This window comes from Sylvia atricapilla, chromosome 6 (assembly GCF_009819655.1).
Source record: "Sylvia atricapilla isolate bSylAtr1 chromosome 6, bSylAtr1.pri, whole genome shotgun sequence".
NCBI classification, from domain to species: domain Eukaryota; kingdom Metazoa; phylum Chordata; class Aves; order Passeriformes; family Sylviidae; genus Sylvia; species Sylvia atricapilla.
Window position 1 is genome coordinate 33,421,861 of NC_089145.1, and position 12,606 is coordinate 33,434,466.

Sequence of the window (12,606 nt, forward strand, 5' to 3'; positions counted from 1 at the left end):
AGGTGAACAGCTGATGTAATTAGAATATGTGAGGTGAAAACTATTTGGTTTGAAAATCGGTTACAGAGCTCATTGTCAAAGTTCAGAAGAAAGCAAACTTTCAAAGAAAAGATCTTTGCAATCAGTATCCAAAATACAAATTCTGTCATAATCTGTTATCCTTAATGCCCACAAAGTAGATTTTGACCATTAACTTTGCTCATTTTCTGTCCCATTTTGGTACACACTCGCAATTGATTTTCAACTGAAATCTTTCCGTCTTGAACAGCCTTACTTCAGTTCAACTCTTTTTCCTAAATGCTTATTTTTGACACTACACATGAAGAATAAAAACCCTCAGAGTGACAGTCTGTGATCATGTTTCATGTGGCAGACTTCATTTGCTTTCAGTTTGTATTACTATCAATTTATGGCTTTGTTCCTTAAATACTTATCCTTTTTTTCCACATTGTAACTGATATATTGAATGATGTATGTTTGAGAGGTATTTCAAGGATCTTAACTTCAGTCATTAACTGGTTACATCTTGGCTCTGGAACCTTTAGTTTGTTGAGAGAAAGTTACTGGTTTTTAAGCAAATAAAACAGCTTTTCAGTCTGTAATTATTTTCTTATAAATTTTACATTTTTCTGCCCTTTTGAGCATCCAGTGTGCCGTACTTGAATTTATATTTAGCTCTGCAGGAGCTGCTTTAAATATTATTATTAAGAAGGAAGAAATCAAAAATCAAAGTGAATTTTTACTACAATAGCAAGGTGCAATTGCAGCCGCAGCAGCCTGGATTAGTGTATAGAACTAACTCACAGCTTGACAGAAAATCCCTGCTGGGGAGGAAATGTAGGGGAACTGGCAGAATTTTGCTACATCTGCTCCCTACTGCTAATAAGCTTTAACCCATTTCATTTTTATTATGCTCAGTGTTTAGATATTTTGCTTCCAAAATTATATCTGTAACTATGAGAACACATGAAAGGAAGCTCGACAGGTAGGGCTGTTTAAAAATTTAAAACTATCAGCAAGGGACATTAAAGGCCGTAATGAGTAAGATGGTTGCCTTCTCAGTGTGGGATTTTAGAGTTCAGGCACTTCAGTGCTGGTAGAAAGGCTGAGGAGAACTAGTGGGTAAAACTGATTTCATAGCTTGAGTGGCTTGTACAGCCAGAAGGCACCATTAGATTATTTATTGTGACCTGTATATCACAGACCATTACATTTCACCCAGAAATTCCCATTTTGAACTCCGTGAGTATACTTGCACTAAAATATATCAGACCTTAGGAGTTCCAAATACTTTATGCCACAGGGTGAGAGTGAAAAGGCTGAGCTTTGCATACAGTAGGAAGAGGGTTTGTCAGGTTGGTAAGTACACATGGTAGCGTGACTACTTCTGCAGAGTAAAGCAAACAACCAAAGGCTTGTATGGACTTTACAAAAATAAAAAACCCCTTCCTGACCCCTTTGAATTAGGGAAAAAGATATAGCTATTTATATTGTGTCAAAGCACTTGTATCAGAGTTGTGCTAAAACCATAAACAGTTCTCTAAAATAAAATAAAAATTAAAAAGTGAAATACCTACTCCCCAAATCAGCTAAAATAAACAAAAGTTAAGACTTAATCTGTCTCATGACACATCAGTGGGAGTAATTAAGAGGAAAAATCAGAGTAATATTCATTTTTAAAATTAATAATAATTGTCTAATTCTGCATTTTAGGTATTTTGCCTCTTTGGCAGCCCTGCTGGTAGTCCTGTTCTCAGCTTCTCAGTTTCTCACTCCAGACACATTCACTTTGAATATTCTTTTATCTGAATAATCAGTGCTATAACTAATATTTATAACCATCTAAAAATGTGGGGGAAATGGTGTTGTATATTTTACATTTGGTATTATCACATGCTTACCATAACTGATTATACATTTTTAAATCTTTCTTTTACTCTGGTGGTGGCATGATTGTCACATACAATTATGAAATGTATTTTGAAAAGACATTGAAATGTATAAAATTCATTGAGTAGTTGAATACTTGATGTCTTTGGGGCTGATGAGACTGTGCTTTTAGATAATGGTTTAGAACAAGATTGTGATACTTACCTGAGGAGTGATGCAAAAATGGAAGTCTCAAGTCTTTTAGTAGGAGATGCTTCTCCACTGCTGTGCATGCAGAAGCCTGTGTCTGTCTTTCAGCAGGCCAGTTTATATTTTCTGGTTTTCTTTCAATTTATTCTAACAAATTATTTGAGCTTCCTTTGCAAGAAGACTTCCAGGTTGATAAGTCCAGAAAACAGGGGTGTTAGCCTAGTTATTGCAGATTCTGTGTACATTCTTCAGGCTTTCAATTGTTTATTTGTTCTAGAGACTTCTTCAAAGCTGATTATGTCTTCATAGAAATGTGCTCTTTGCTCTTGTTTTGATCCTGTCAGAGCTTCTCAGTTTTTGAAATAAAAGGATGAAAACACAGTGATCCAACAATAGAAAAGAGAAACAAAATTAACCAGCAAATTATATCCTTCTGTACTAAATATAATCAAAAGAGAACTTGTAAGGTTATGTCTTGAATTTCAACAGAACCCTTTTTTCTATCACACAGGAATGATGAAAATTTATACCACTACTTTGCCTCTGTTGACAATCGTGGTAAAAGATAGAATAGAAAGTTGTTAAATTATTCTCTTTGAGCAATATAAGCTATAGATCATATAAACTTATTGAACTGGTTTCTTATGAACTCTTTATTTTCATGAGTTCTATATTTGCTTTGGTTTTTTATGTAATGCTTACCTGTCCTTCTAGTGGCATGATTCAGAGACCATTCATCATGAAATGTTTGATTCTGCAAGGATTTCAACGTAGCCTTTATGCACCAGAAAGCTGTCTCAACTTACAAGTCAAATTCACTGTACATTTATTGCGGGATTTGGGTCCTAAGAGTGTAGTTACTTAATTTTTCTGGTAGTATCTTCTGACATGCTTGGTTGACTACTGTAAAATTTCACGCCATCACCTTGTCTAATCCTAATAATAACCATCAATATACGGTATAAATTTCTTATACTCTCACTAAAATAACTTGGGATATAATCATTTCACCCTCCTGCAAAATGAGGGTGAGAAAAGTCGAGCTTGGCATGTTAATTGCCGACCATTTAATATCTAATAATTAATTTGGAATCATTAGTATAGCTGCATGATATTTTTTTCACAGTTTTTCACAATTGTTGAGGTGAAAATTTAACTTGTATTTTTTTCTAATATTAGGAGGTGGAATTATAATCATTATATCAAAAGAATTAATTAATTAGAAATCCATTTAAATTACAAAAATTGATTGAAACCCTGGGAAATAGTACTATCTCTAAATTTCTATACTCACATTTGTTCCCTTATATCTGCTTTCCTTTTTTCATGTTTCTGTTTTCTAAAGATAAGTAAAGACTGAACAAAAAAGAAATTACTCTGAAAAATGTACTACAGATACTGCTACAAAAAATAAAGAACCACTTGGTTTGTTTCAGATTTTCCATGGTTCAGTAACACCAAAGTACAGTCTCATTTTCCTAGCTGACATTGTACAAAATAATTTCTACATGATACAGTGGTTACTGAACTACTCTAGCTTTGTCCAACATGTTGAGGTGTGAGTAGAGAGGACTAAAATTTCCAAAGAACTCATTTCTTTTCATACTTACAGTATTTATTCTATGAGAAATACTCAGTTTATAAGACATCCTTTTTAGTCTGCTGGTTTTGTGTTAATGTCTTTTTGATATCCACCAAATAATTTGTTTTATTTTAGAAAGAAATACTAAATGTCTGTCTTTCTTATTTTTATAAGCTTTCCAAAAGGAACATTCTTAGCAATTTTATTGCTATAAAACACTGTGGTATTCATTATTTGAATTCAGACGTGGTACACCAGGAATGCATGTGGCCTATTTATTAGACAAACTAAGATGTTGAAAAGAGTTGCTTCTATCCTACTTTCTTTAGAAACTGACATTCTTATTCTTATGCAGTTTTCCTAGTGGAATCTTTACTTTTTTAAGTCGTAAACCTATTGTTGTAAGGGACTCTAGGAAAGCTTAAACTGGATCTCAGGAGTTTGATGCACTCTGTTTAATGCAGGCAGTGTAAAAGAAATTTTAAATGTATTATTTAAAGGCACGTTAATCTTGCCACTGTAATGGTGTAATAATGCATACCATATAAGGTTTTCATAAACTCAGCTTCTAAAAGTAACATCACAGTATCTTTCTTTTTGTTCTCCAAGTCACTTCTTTGTAGAGAGAGCAATTATGCATTCATCTCTGTCTCTTATAGCCTGATTCCATATTCAGCTGAGAGATAGATAGATAGGCCTTAGTCCTTACAAACACAACAAAAAGAATATCTCTCATTTAGAACAAAGGGAGGATAGTCAAACAAATTTATATAATAAAGGCCAAAATACGTACCTTTTTCAGTTTAATTAAGCAGAATAGTTAAATACTTACACAATGGATTGAAGATAGGTATGTCTAACTCATTATTGCTTTGTTTTCACTGGAATTTTAATAGTTCTGCCTTGGATTTATTTTTATTAATATTAAAAAATATATATATTTATAACATTAGCACCTTTAAAACAAAACTCTCTGTAAGTTTACAGCACTTACAGCCCAGTGTTTTCCATTTAACTCTGCTCATTCTATTGGATTCTGGTTTGGTTTCTAGCAGTATTGTGAATGTATCAGACATTCATTAGCATGAGAGAATTTTGTGGCTCTCTCAATATGTACAGTGAAAATTGGGTGAATCTTTACTAAGAACTGAGACACAGAAAACGCATGGATTTGGTAATACTGTGATCCAATGTGATAATTTCTTGTATCAATGCAAAGCTCAGGAGAGTAATATGCATGCACCAGTTCAGATAAGACTTCTGCTTTAGTAGGGTTAGTAGGGTTGCAAGTTTAGAAACCCACTGACAACCTCTGTTGTTCACCTTGCTTCTTGGGATATGAAAGAGCTATTTCTAAAGTAAACCTATTGGTAAAAGTGTTAGCTAAGGAATTTTTCTGTCAAGCTGCCTTTTCACTTCAGTTTAGGCACAAATACAAAGTACAGGAAGTTCCCATTCTCATTTCTCATTATTAGATACTTCACTGAACTGTATGTTGCTTAATAACTGTAATACTGCAGCCTCCAACAAGTATTCAGTCAAGCCTTTTGATCCTTTCTATTTCTAACCAAACATCCTTACACTTTTGCAGATTTGGATTGGGTTGAGCATCCATCACAGAACCTCTTTAGAGGGGTTAACACAGAGCAGTCTGCCTAGGTGGCTCCAGTGTAAGGCAGCTCCAAACCCCTGTTCCTGTGGCAGGCACCTAAGGCAGACAAAGCTCCAGCTTGGCACTGTCTGGGACTGCTGTGTTTCAATTGTCCGTGCTGTCTCTATCAGTTAAGACAGAAATGTATGTCCCTCTATAAGTAGTATTACAGGTCTGTATGTGAGTCTCCTTTTGGAAAAACAAGAGGAACCTTTTTTTCCTCAGGAGGAGTAACCACATTGAACTCCCACTTCTTCCAGCCCTATATTCTGGTGCCAACGGCTCTGCTGAAGAAGCTTAGGGGCTCCCAAAGCTATTATCTGCATTCATCTACTTGACTCAGTGTTCACAATTCATCTATAAAATCATTCTGGAATATCACAGATGAACACAAAATTCCTTTAGAATCATGGAAATGTTGGAAGGGACTAATTGTGAAAAATATGAGTCCATACAAGAAGTTTCAGTTCTTTACCAAACACTCCACTAGTATCAGCATAAATGCTTATTTAAGAACTTAACAATAACCGTAATGGTGTAGACCTTGCTTGTTATTTTGACTCCAAACAGTAGCCCTAAGCAGAAGTGAATAGTAAAAGCATAAATATACTCTTATATTCTCCTAGCCTTTAACTGTTTTAATTCATATTTAAATTGATCAAATAAACTTTGTTATATAAATCATAATCTTTATATAAATTAGTAACTTATATATATATAAATAATCTAGGAATTTTAAAATGTCTCTTTTATAGTGTCCACTGAATCTGTGTTCTAAGAACTCAGTCAGGCACCCCTTGAATCCCTGTAAAGTTCTTGCAATCAGAATATTCTCCATCAAGGAGTTATAGGTGTCACCCACCATATTCGTTTTGAAACCGTGCTCTTACTAATGTTATTTGATGGTCCATAGCTCTTTGTACAGAAAGACAAGTGTGCAAACTCAGTTCTTATCCCTGTCCACTCTTTTTATGTCATGTAAGAGGCTTTGTAAGCTTCTGTCTTCTCATTAAGAAGGGTGGAGAACATTTCCAGTCAGACCCTCCAGAGATTTTGATCGTACTTGTCCTCCTCTGAATATATTTTGGATCTAGTATGCCCTTTTTCAGTGGAGAGATCCAGAGTTGTTTATCTTACTCAAGATATTGGTGAACTGTGAATTTTTACAGTGGCATGAAGTTACCCACTTTGTTTTCTCTCTTTACTTGTTTTCTTAACTGCTGTCAGCTTCTGTGATACTTTATTAACCAGTCATGAAGACTTTCCAGCATGTCACTTAGCTTAGCATGGCAGTTTTCTCAGTGTTTACAACAGAAGTAAAGAAGAGCCACTTTCTCAGTCATCCTAAAAGGTACTCCATACTTTTTGTTTCTTCTGTCAGTTATTGAAACATGCACTGTATCTCCAGAAGAGTATCAGTATTTTCTTCAAGGTGGGAAAAGTCCTTTGTTGAGTTGTGGGGGTTTTTGTAAAGCAATGTATTTAAAAAAATTTGTAGTCCTTCTCTGGATATGGCATGATATAGATACAATACATATATGGAATGATATAGATACAATGCATGTATTTAGAAATATCTGTCTTTTGGCTTCCTTTTCCAAACTTTCTGGATCTCAGTCTTTTACATGTTTGATAAATTAAGCAGCAGATGATCCTGTTGACAAAGGGAAGATATTATGAAACATGTTTTGAGGGCAGTCTAATGTGAGATTCAGTTAGATATAAATTACTTGTCTTACAGAATCTTTGTCCAATGTTTTGGGATCTATCATTTCCTAGCACGACAGAATTGGAATTCTGTCATAGTGTGGTCTCTGAGATGATTCAGTTTACATCCGCTCCTGAAAAAGTCATTGTTGTAGAACCATTTATTTGCAGAGAGTGTCTCCTGCATGCAGAACCTGTGTTACCTGATGTCCTTCTCCAGCCCTCTTTAAATCAGATCATCTAAAAATACAGCATATAAGTAGCATCTTTCTCCATATAATCTCAACAGTCAGCCAATGAACCTTTGGATCTCTTTATTTTCCCCTGTGACATTCAAACTTCTCTTACAAACTACAAGGTCCAGAGCTACCTTTAGTATTTGTTCCTTAAAAGGATTAAGTCCAATAGAAATGCTAACAAGTGGAAATTAGAAAATTTAATGCACTTTTCCCATTAAATGAAATCATTTGGAAACTGATAGCTAGGAAAAAAGGGTTAATGGGCAAATATCTTTAAATGACAGCTACACCTACAGATTAATGAAATCTATAAAGATTTTTACAATTCGGGTAATGCATACTTTTAAGGAATCACTGCTTTCAACTGTGTTTGTCCCAACAGATTTCTTGTGTCTCAACAAGAATTTTAGAGATTCCCAAGAATTAATTGATAATTCTTTTTCAAAAATTATAACCCTAGCCATATGGTCTTCTGTCTCATTTTTTTCTGATCAGGACTCTGAAGCTGTAGAAGAAAGATTGGACCAAAGCCTGTTCTCCTTTACAGAACACTCTACAACAGTGTTCTTGGTCAAGAACTCATAAAACATACTTTTATTCATAGTATCTGGCTATCTGCCAAAAATGATTAATCTCATTGATGAGAATGCAGAAAACAATTATAAAAAAAATTAGCCAATAAAATAATTCCTCTTCATTTTCACTCTTAATACTTACTTACACTATTTCAGCACCATATAATTTCTTAGCAGACCTTATATATTCATCTTCATTTACTAGACAGGCTATCATAAAGATATTCAGTTCTTCAAGAAAATTGTAAATTTCTGAAAGGTAACTCATAAATGCAGCATCACAAATGTCAGTGATTTCTTGAAAATAAATCAGAAGAGGTCACTGTTAGATGTATTCCTATAAGATTCTGTAGCCACTGATGAAAGATTATTAGTCCCCAGTAGCTCTATCATTTGTGCTTTGTGCAAGCTCTAAAGTTAAAGGTTATGAGTGTTATGGTACCATACAGGTGCACCATGAGTAGTCTTTCACACAGAATGATTCTCATTTGTTAAATTTGGAAATGTACTTTCTCCTGGCCTTAATTTTCATGTAGTTCTTCATATTCTAAATGGCAGCTGAAGGCAAGCAGAAATAGCGAGTAATTGATTTAACAACCTAAGACAAGTACAGGGAAGTAGAAAAGTTTGTCTTAGTGCTTGATGTGACCTGAGAGAGCTTCTTTAGACTGTTTTTTTCTAACCAGTACCTCAGCACCTTGGGCCAGCAAAATGGCCTTTAAGCCTGAATGAGCATGACTCTTTTTTTTTTTCTCAGTCCAAAGCTCCAGTATTTCATCTTTTCAAACTCTTTTACAGCACTCTGAGCAGAATTATATTGACAAGGTTAGAATTCATCTCCTAGAGGAGAATACTGTGCTCCTGTTAAGTGCTAATATAACATTTATGTGTAGCTACCTTAATAACAGCCCTGGCCAGCCTAATGAAAGTACTGAAAGCAAACAGTACTCTGTGAGATTTTATTATGACTGAAGTGATTGCAATTTGAGAAAAATTGTCCCTATTTCTGTTACCACATCGAAACCAGAAATGCTGAAGCAATTGCTACATGTTTGGGATAGAATTACACTCCACTATTGTTAATATAGAAGTAAGTGCATTTTTCATGTAAACAGCTCACAAGGGTCAAGCATCAAAGATATTCTGTGCAAAATTCTTGTCAATAACTTTGTGAGTGAATTTTGAAATAAAGTGCCTGGAACGTGTCATTATTTCTTCCTCTCAAAGTTGAGAGCAAGTGGTTGAAAATGGAGCTTGTGAATTGAAGGTACTGCAAGTTATATGGCCTTATCGACTTCAGGAAAAAATTACAGGTTTGCCTTGTTATTATTTTTCCTTTCAGAGGTCAGGCAATGGACAATATTAACAGTATATACTGGAATGTAAGCAAACTGGTATATAAAAATGTTATTATCTGTGTACAGAAGATGGTGTAAGTCACTAATATTCAAAATTCCTAATATACTGTCCCTTCATAAAAATTGATGGAGAAGCAAGGAAAAAAGTAATCCACTGGTCAAAAAAAGTATTTCAAGGTATTTGAAAGCTACATAAAACCATCAGAAGAAAAGGAACTCAGTTACTCAGATGTAGCTGACCAAGTTAGCTAATTAGACATACAGATTGATGTGAAAACATCAATTTTTATTTAAATATACTTTCTCAATGAGCTCTGCTATTTAAAAAAAAAACCCATTCCATCTTCTAAGAGGGTTTGGTCAGGATAATTCTTCTATTTAGAACTATCTGAAATATATTTTTGCTGTGTCTGAACTGAATCTTTAGTAGTCCGACTTTTAAAATAAAACTTACGTAACTTACTGGCTTATTTCTGTAGTTTTGGTAATTCCTACCATTTTTTTATTCTTCAAAAACCTTTGGTACAAACAAAATCACCATGCACAAAAAGACTTCTTTTGATTGCAGAATGAGTGCAAAATAAATTATGAACTGTTTTTTTTAATGGTACAGACATACTAGTCATTTGAGATTACAAAAATTAGGACATACTGTCAGATAAATTCATAATTGCTCAAGATGACTTTTCAATAAGGAAAGTTGAGGGGAAAAGGAGTTTCCATGAAATAAATGCACTGCATATACTTTTTTTTAATATTTTAACTGAATATGAGCAACATTGATTTTTGCAACTCTCTATTATGGATAATATTTTGTTTGTCTTTTAGGTTGAAGATTCAGAGATGTATCATGATGAAACTACAGTATGTGGGTTGCTTGCTGTGGTTGTAATATCTCACCTACCTAGAGATGCTGCCATTGAATGGCATGTTGTTGCAGTAGTTGATGATCCACTGCAAAGAAAACATTTTGGAATGAAGATGTTGTCAGAGGGCTTCCAAATTGAGTGTGAATCCGTGGAGTCTAGTTCTGCATCTTGTGCATCAATCTCGGTACGCCTGAGCTTGATTTCATCATCCACTTCTCACCTTGATTTAGATGGAGCTCTTCATGACTTAGTTGCTATGTGTAAACAAGCTATCGACAGACTTTCAGAAGACTGCAGTGCCAGCCCTTTGTCCTTTAGAGCTTTCTTCAAGGAGCATGCCTTTGATGCTGAAACACTACAATATGGTAAGACTTACCATGTCAGGAACTGCATGTAATACTAAGCATAAGGTACTTACTGTTTACTTCTGCCTCAGATTGCATTGGGAAAAAAAATTTAGATGAGTGTTTCAAGGATAGGTGGCCAAGAAGGCCAGTGGCATCCTGGCCTGTATCAGGAATAGTGTGGCCAGCAGGACCAGAACAGTGATTGTCCCCCTGTACTCAGCATTGGTGAGGCCACACCTCCAATCCTGTGTTCAGTTTTTGGGACCCCCACTGCGAAAGAGACACTGAAGTGCTGGAGCATGTCCAGAGAAGGACAGCAGAGCTGGTGAAGGGTCTAGAGAGTAAGCTATATGAGAATGGGCTGAGGGAACTGGGGGGTTTTTAGCCTGGAGGAAAAGAGGCTCAGAGGAGATGCTACTGGTCTCTACAACTGCAAAGATATTGTAGCCAGGTGAGGGCTGAACTCTTCTCCCAAGTACCAAGTGACAGAACAAGAGGAAAGAGCCTCAAGTTGCACCAAGGCAAGCTGAGTTTGAATATTAGGAATAATTTCTTCACCTAAATGGTTATCAAGCATTGAAACAGGCTGCCCAGAAAAGTGGTGGAGTCACCATCCCTAGAGGTATTAGAGAGATATGTAGTAGACTTGATGCTTAGGGGCATGGTTTAGTGGTAGATCTGGCAGTGTTAGATTTACAGCTAGACTCAATGTCTTGGAAGCCTTTTCCAATGCAAATAATTCTACAGCTCTACAATTAAGATACATATGTTCTTTTTCTGGTTACCAGGCATGTTTCTCATATTGAAAGACTCTGTTTTTGGACCTCCTGATGTCTAAACAGGATAAAGTTCTGGATTACTTTTGTTCTAATCTCACATCTGATTTTGAGTAGTAGGTAGGATTATATGATCTTGCTCTAGTTATCCTGAGTTTCCATGCAATAGAAATATGGCCACCTTAGATTTCAGTGTAGAGAGAATGAATCTTTTGCTTAAAAGGGTTTGAACAGTTGTGCATTTGGTAGCCTCTTTTTGTCACAGTCTAGAACCATGTTCAAATAACCAATTTCTGTCTTCTAGCAGGAACTCTTTTGAGAATAAATAATGAAATATTAATGAGGAAAGATAATTAAAATAAGGAAATGGTGGTTTATCCTCTGGAACAGAGGGTGACTGGCTTTGAACATGGACAAATTTTTAACTAACTTCTTTAAATAGAACTTGCTATCCAAACAAATTTGTTGGGTTTTCCTCCAATGTTTATTTTTTCCAGAATCTCATGCCCTTAACCAAGTAAAGAGAATACAGAGAAATAAATATAATATTAAACTGCAATTTATTTCTTACGTTGTAGACGTAAGCATTTTGGGCTGTTCTCTATTTCAGACAGCTAACATTATGCAAGAACACAAAAGCTTATTTTATCTTTCAGACTTACAAGACTGGTAGACCATATTGTATTGAAATCAGTAAAAACTTTGTTATCAAAAGGAAACAAAATCAGATCCTTAGTCTATATTTATCTCAAACATGCATGCACTTTAAAAATCCTTGCAGACTACAACTGATCCATATTAATTAGCTGACATAAATGTTAGCCCTCAAATATTCTACTGTCCTATTTTTTTTCTTAACCTGCAGCAGTTTTTGAAGAAAATTCAACTTGACATTGTTTAATAGATTTAAAGTACAGGAATTGAAAGCTATAAAAATGTGGCATAGAATAAGCATATTTAATCCAGGAAGCAAGGAATGAACATATAGTCTGACAGAATGTTGTTGTTTTTACTACATCTTGTTTAGAACTAAAAAGAAACCTGATAAAACATGTTTCTGGCATGGGATTAACATTACTGTTTCGCCTGATTTCTTTGTGATATTTCTCAGGCCATAGAATAATTACTTCCAAACAAATTTCATCTGCTTTATAAAATATATTTCTCAATATAATGTATTAATTGTGCACATAAAAATTTGATTCAGTTCCATTCATTTTATACTACCAATAGCATAGACGTAGAAAGATTTGTATGATTGTCATATATTCATTCCTGTTGTGTTCAGATCTCTGCACTGTCATAATAATTCCTGTCATTATACCAATTTTATCATTATCCCCACTGGTAAGAAATACATGCTTGCAAATCTGTAGAATATATAGAATACATTAAATTTACAAGGAACACTAATTCACTGATG

The 12,606-nt window shown here is 34.8% G+C and overlaps 1 protein-coding gene across 1 annotated transcript in view; it reads left to right on the forward strand.

Moving 5' to 3' along the window:
- DPH6 (diphthamine biosynthesis 6) overlaps nucleotides 1-12,606 on the forward strand; it is a 195,876-nt gene that overhangs the window by 145,898 nt on the left and 37,372 nt on the right. The window contains exon 14 of the mRNA XM_066321445.1: nucleotides 10,020-10,425. Coding sequence (XP_066177542.1) covers nucleotides 10,020-10,425 — 406 coding nt within the window. The remainder of the gene's footprint in view (nucleotides 1-10,019; nucleotides 10,426-12,606) is intronic.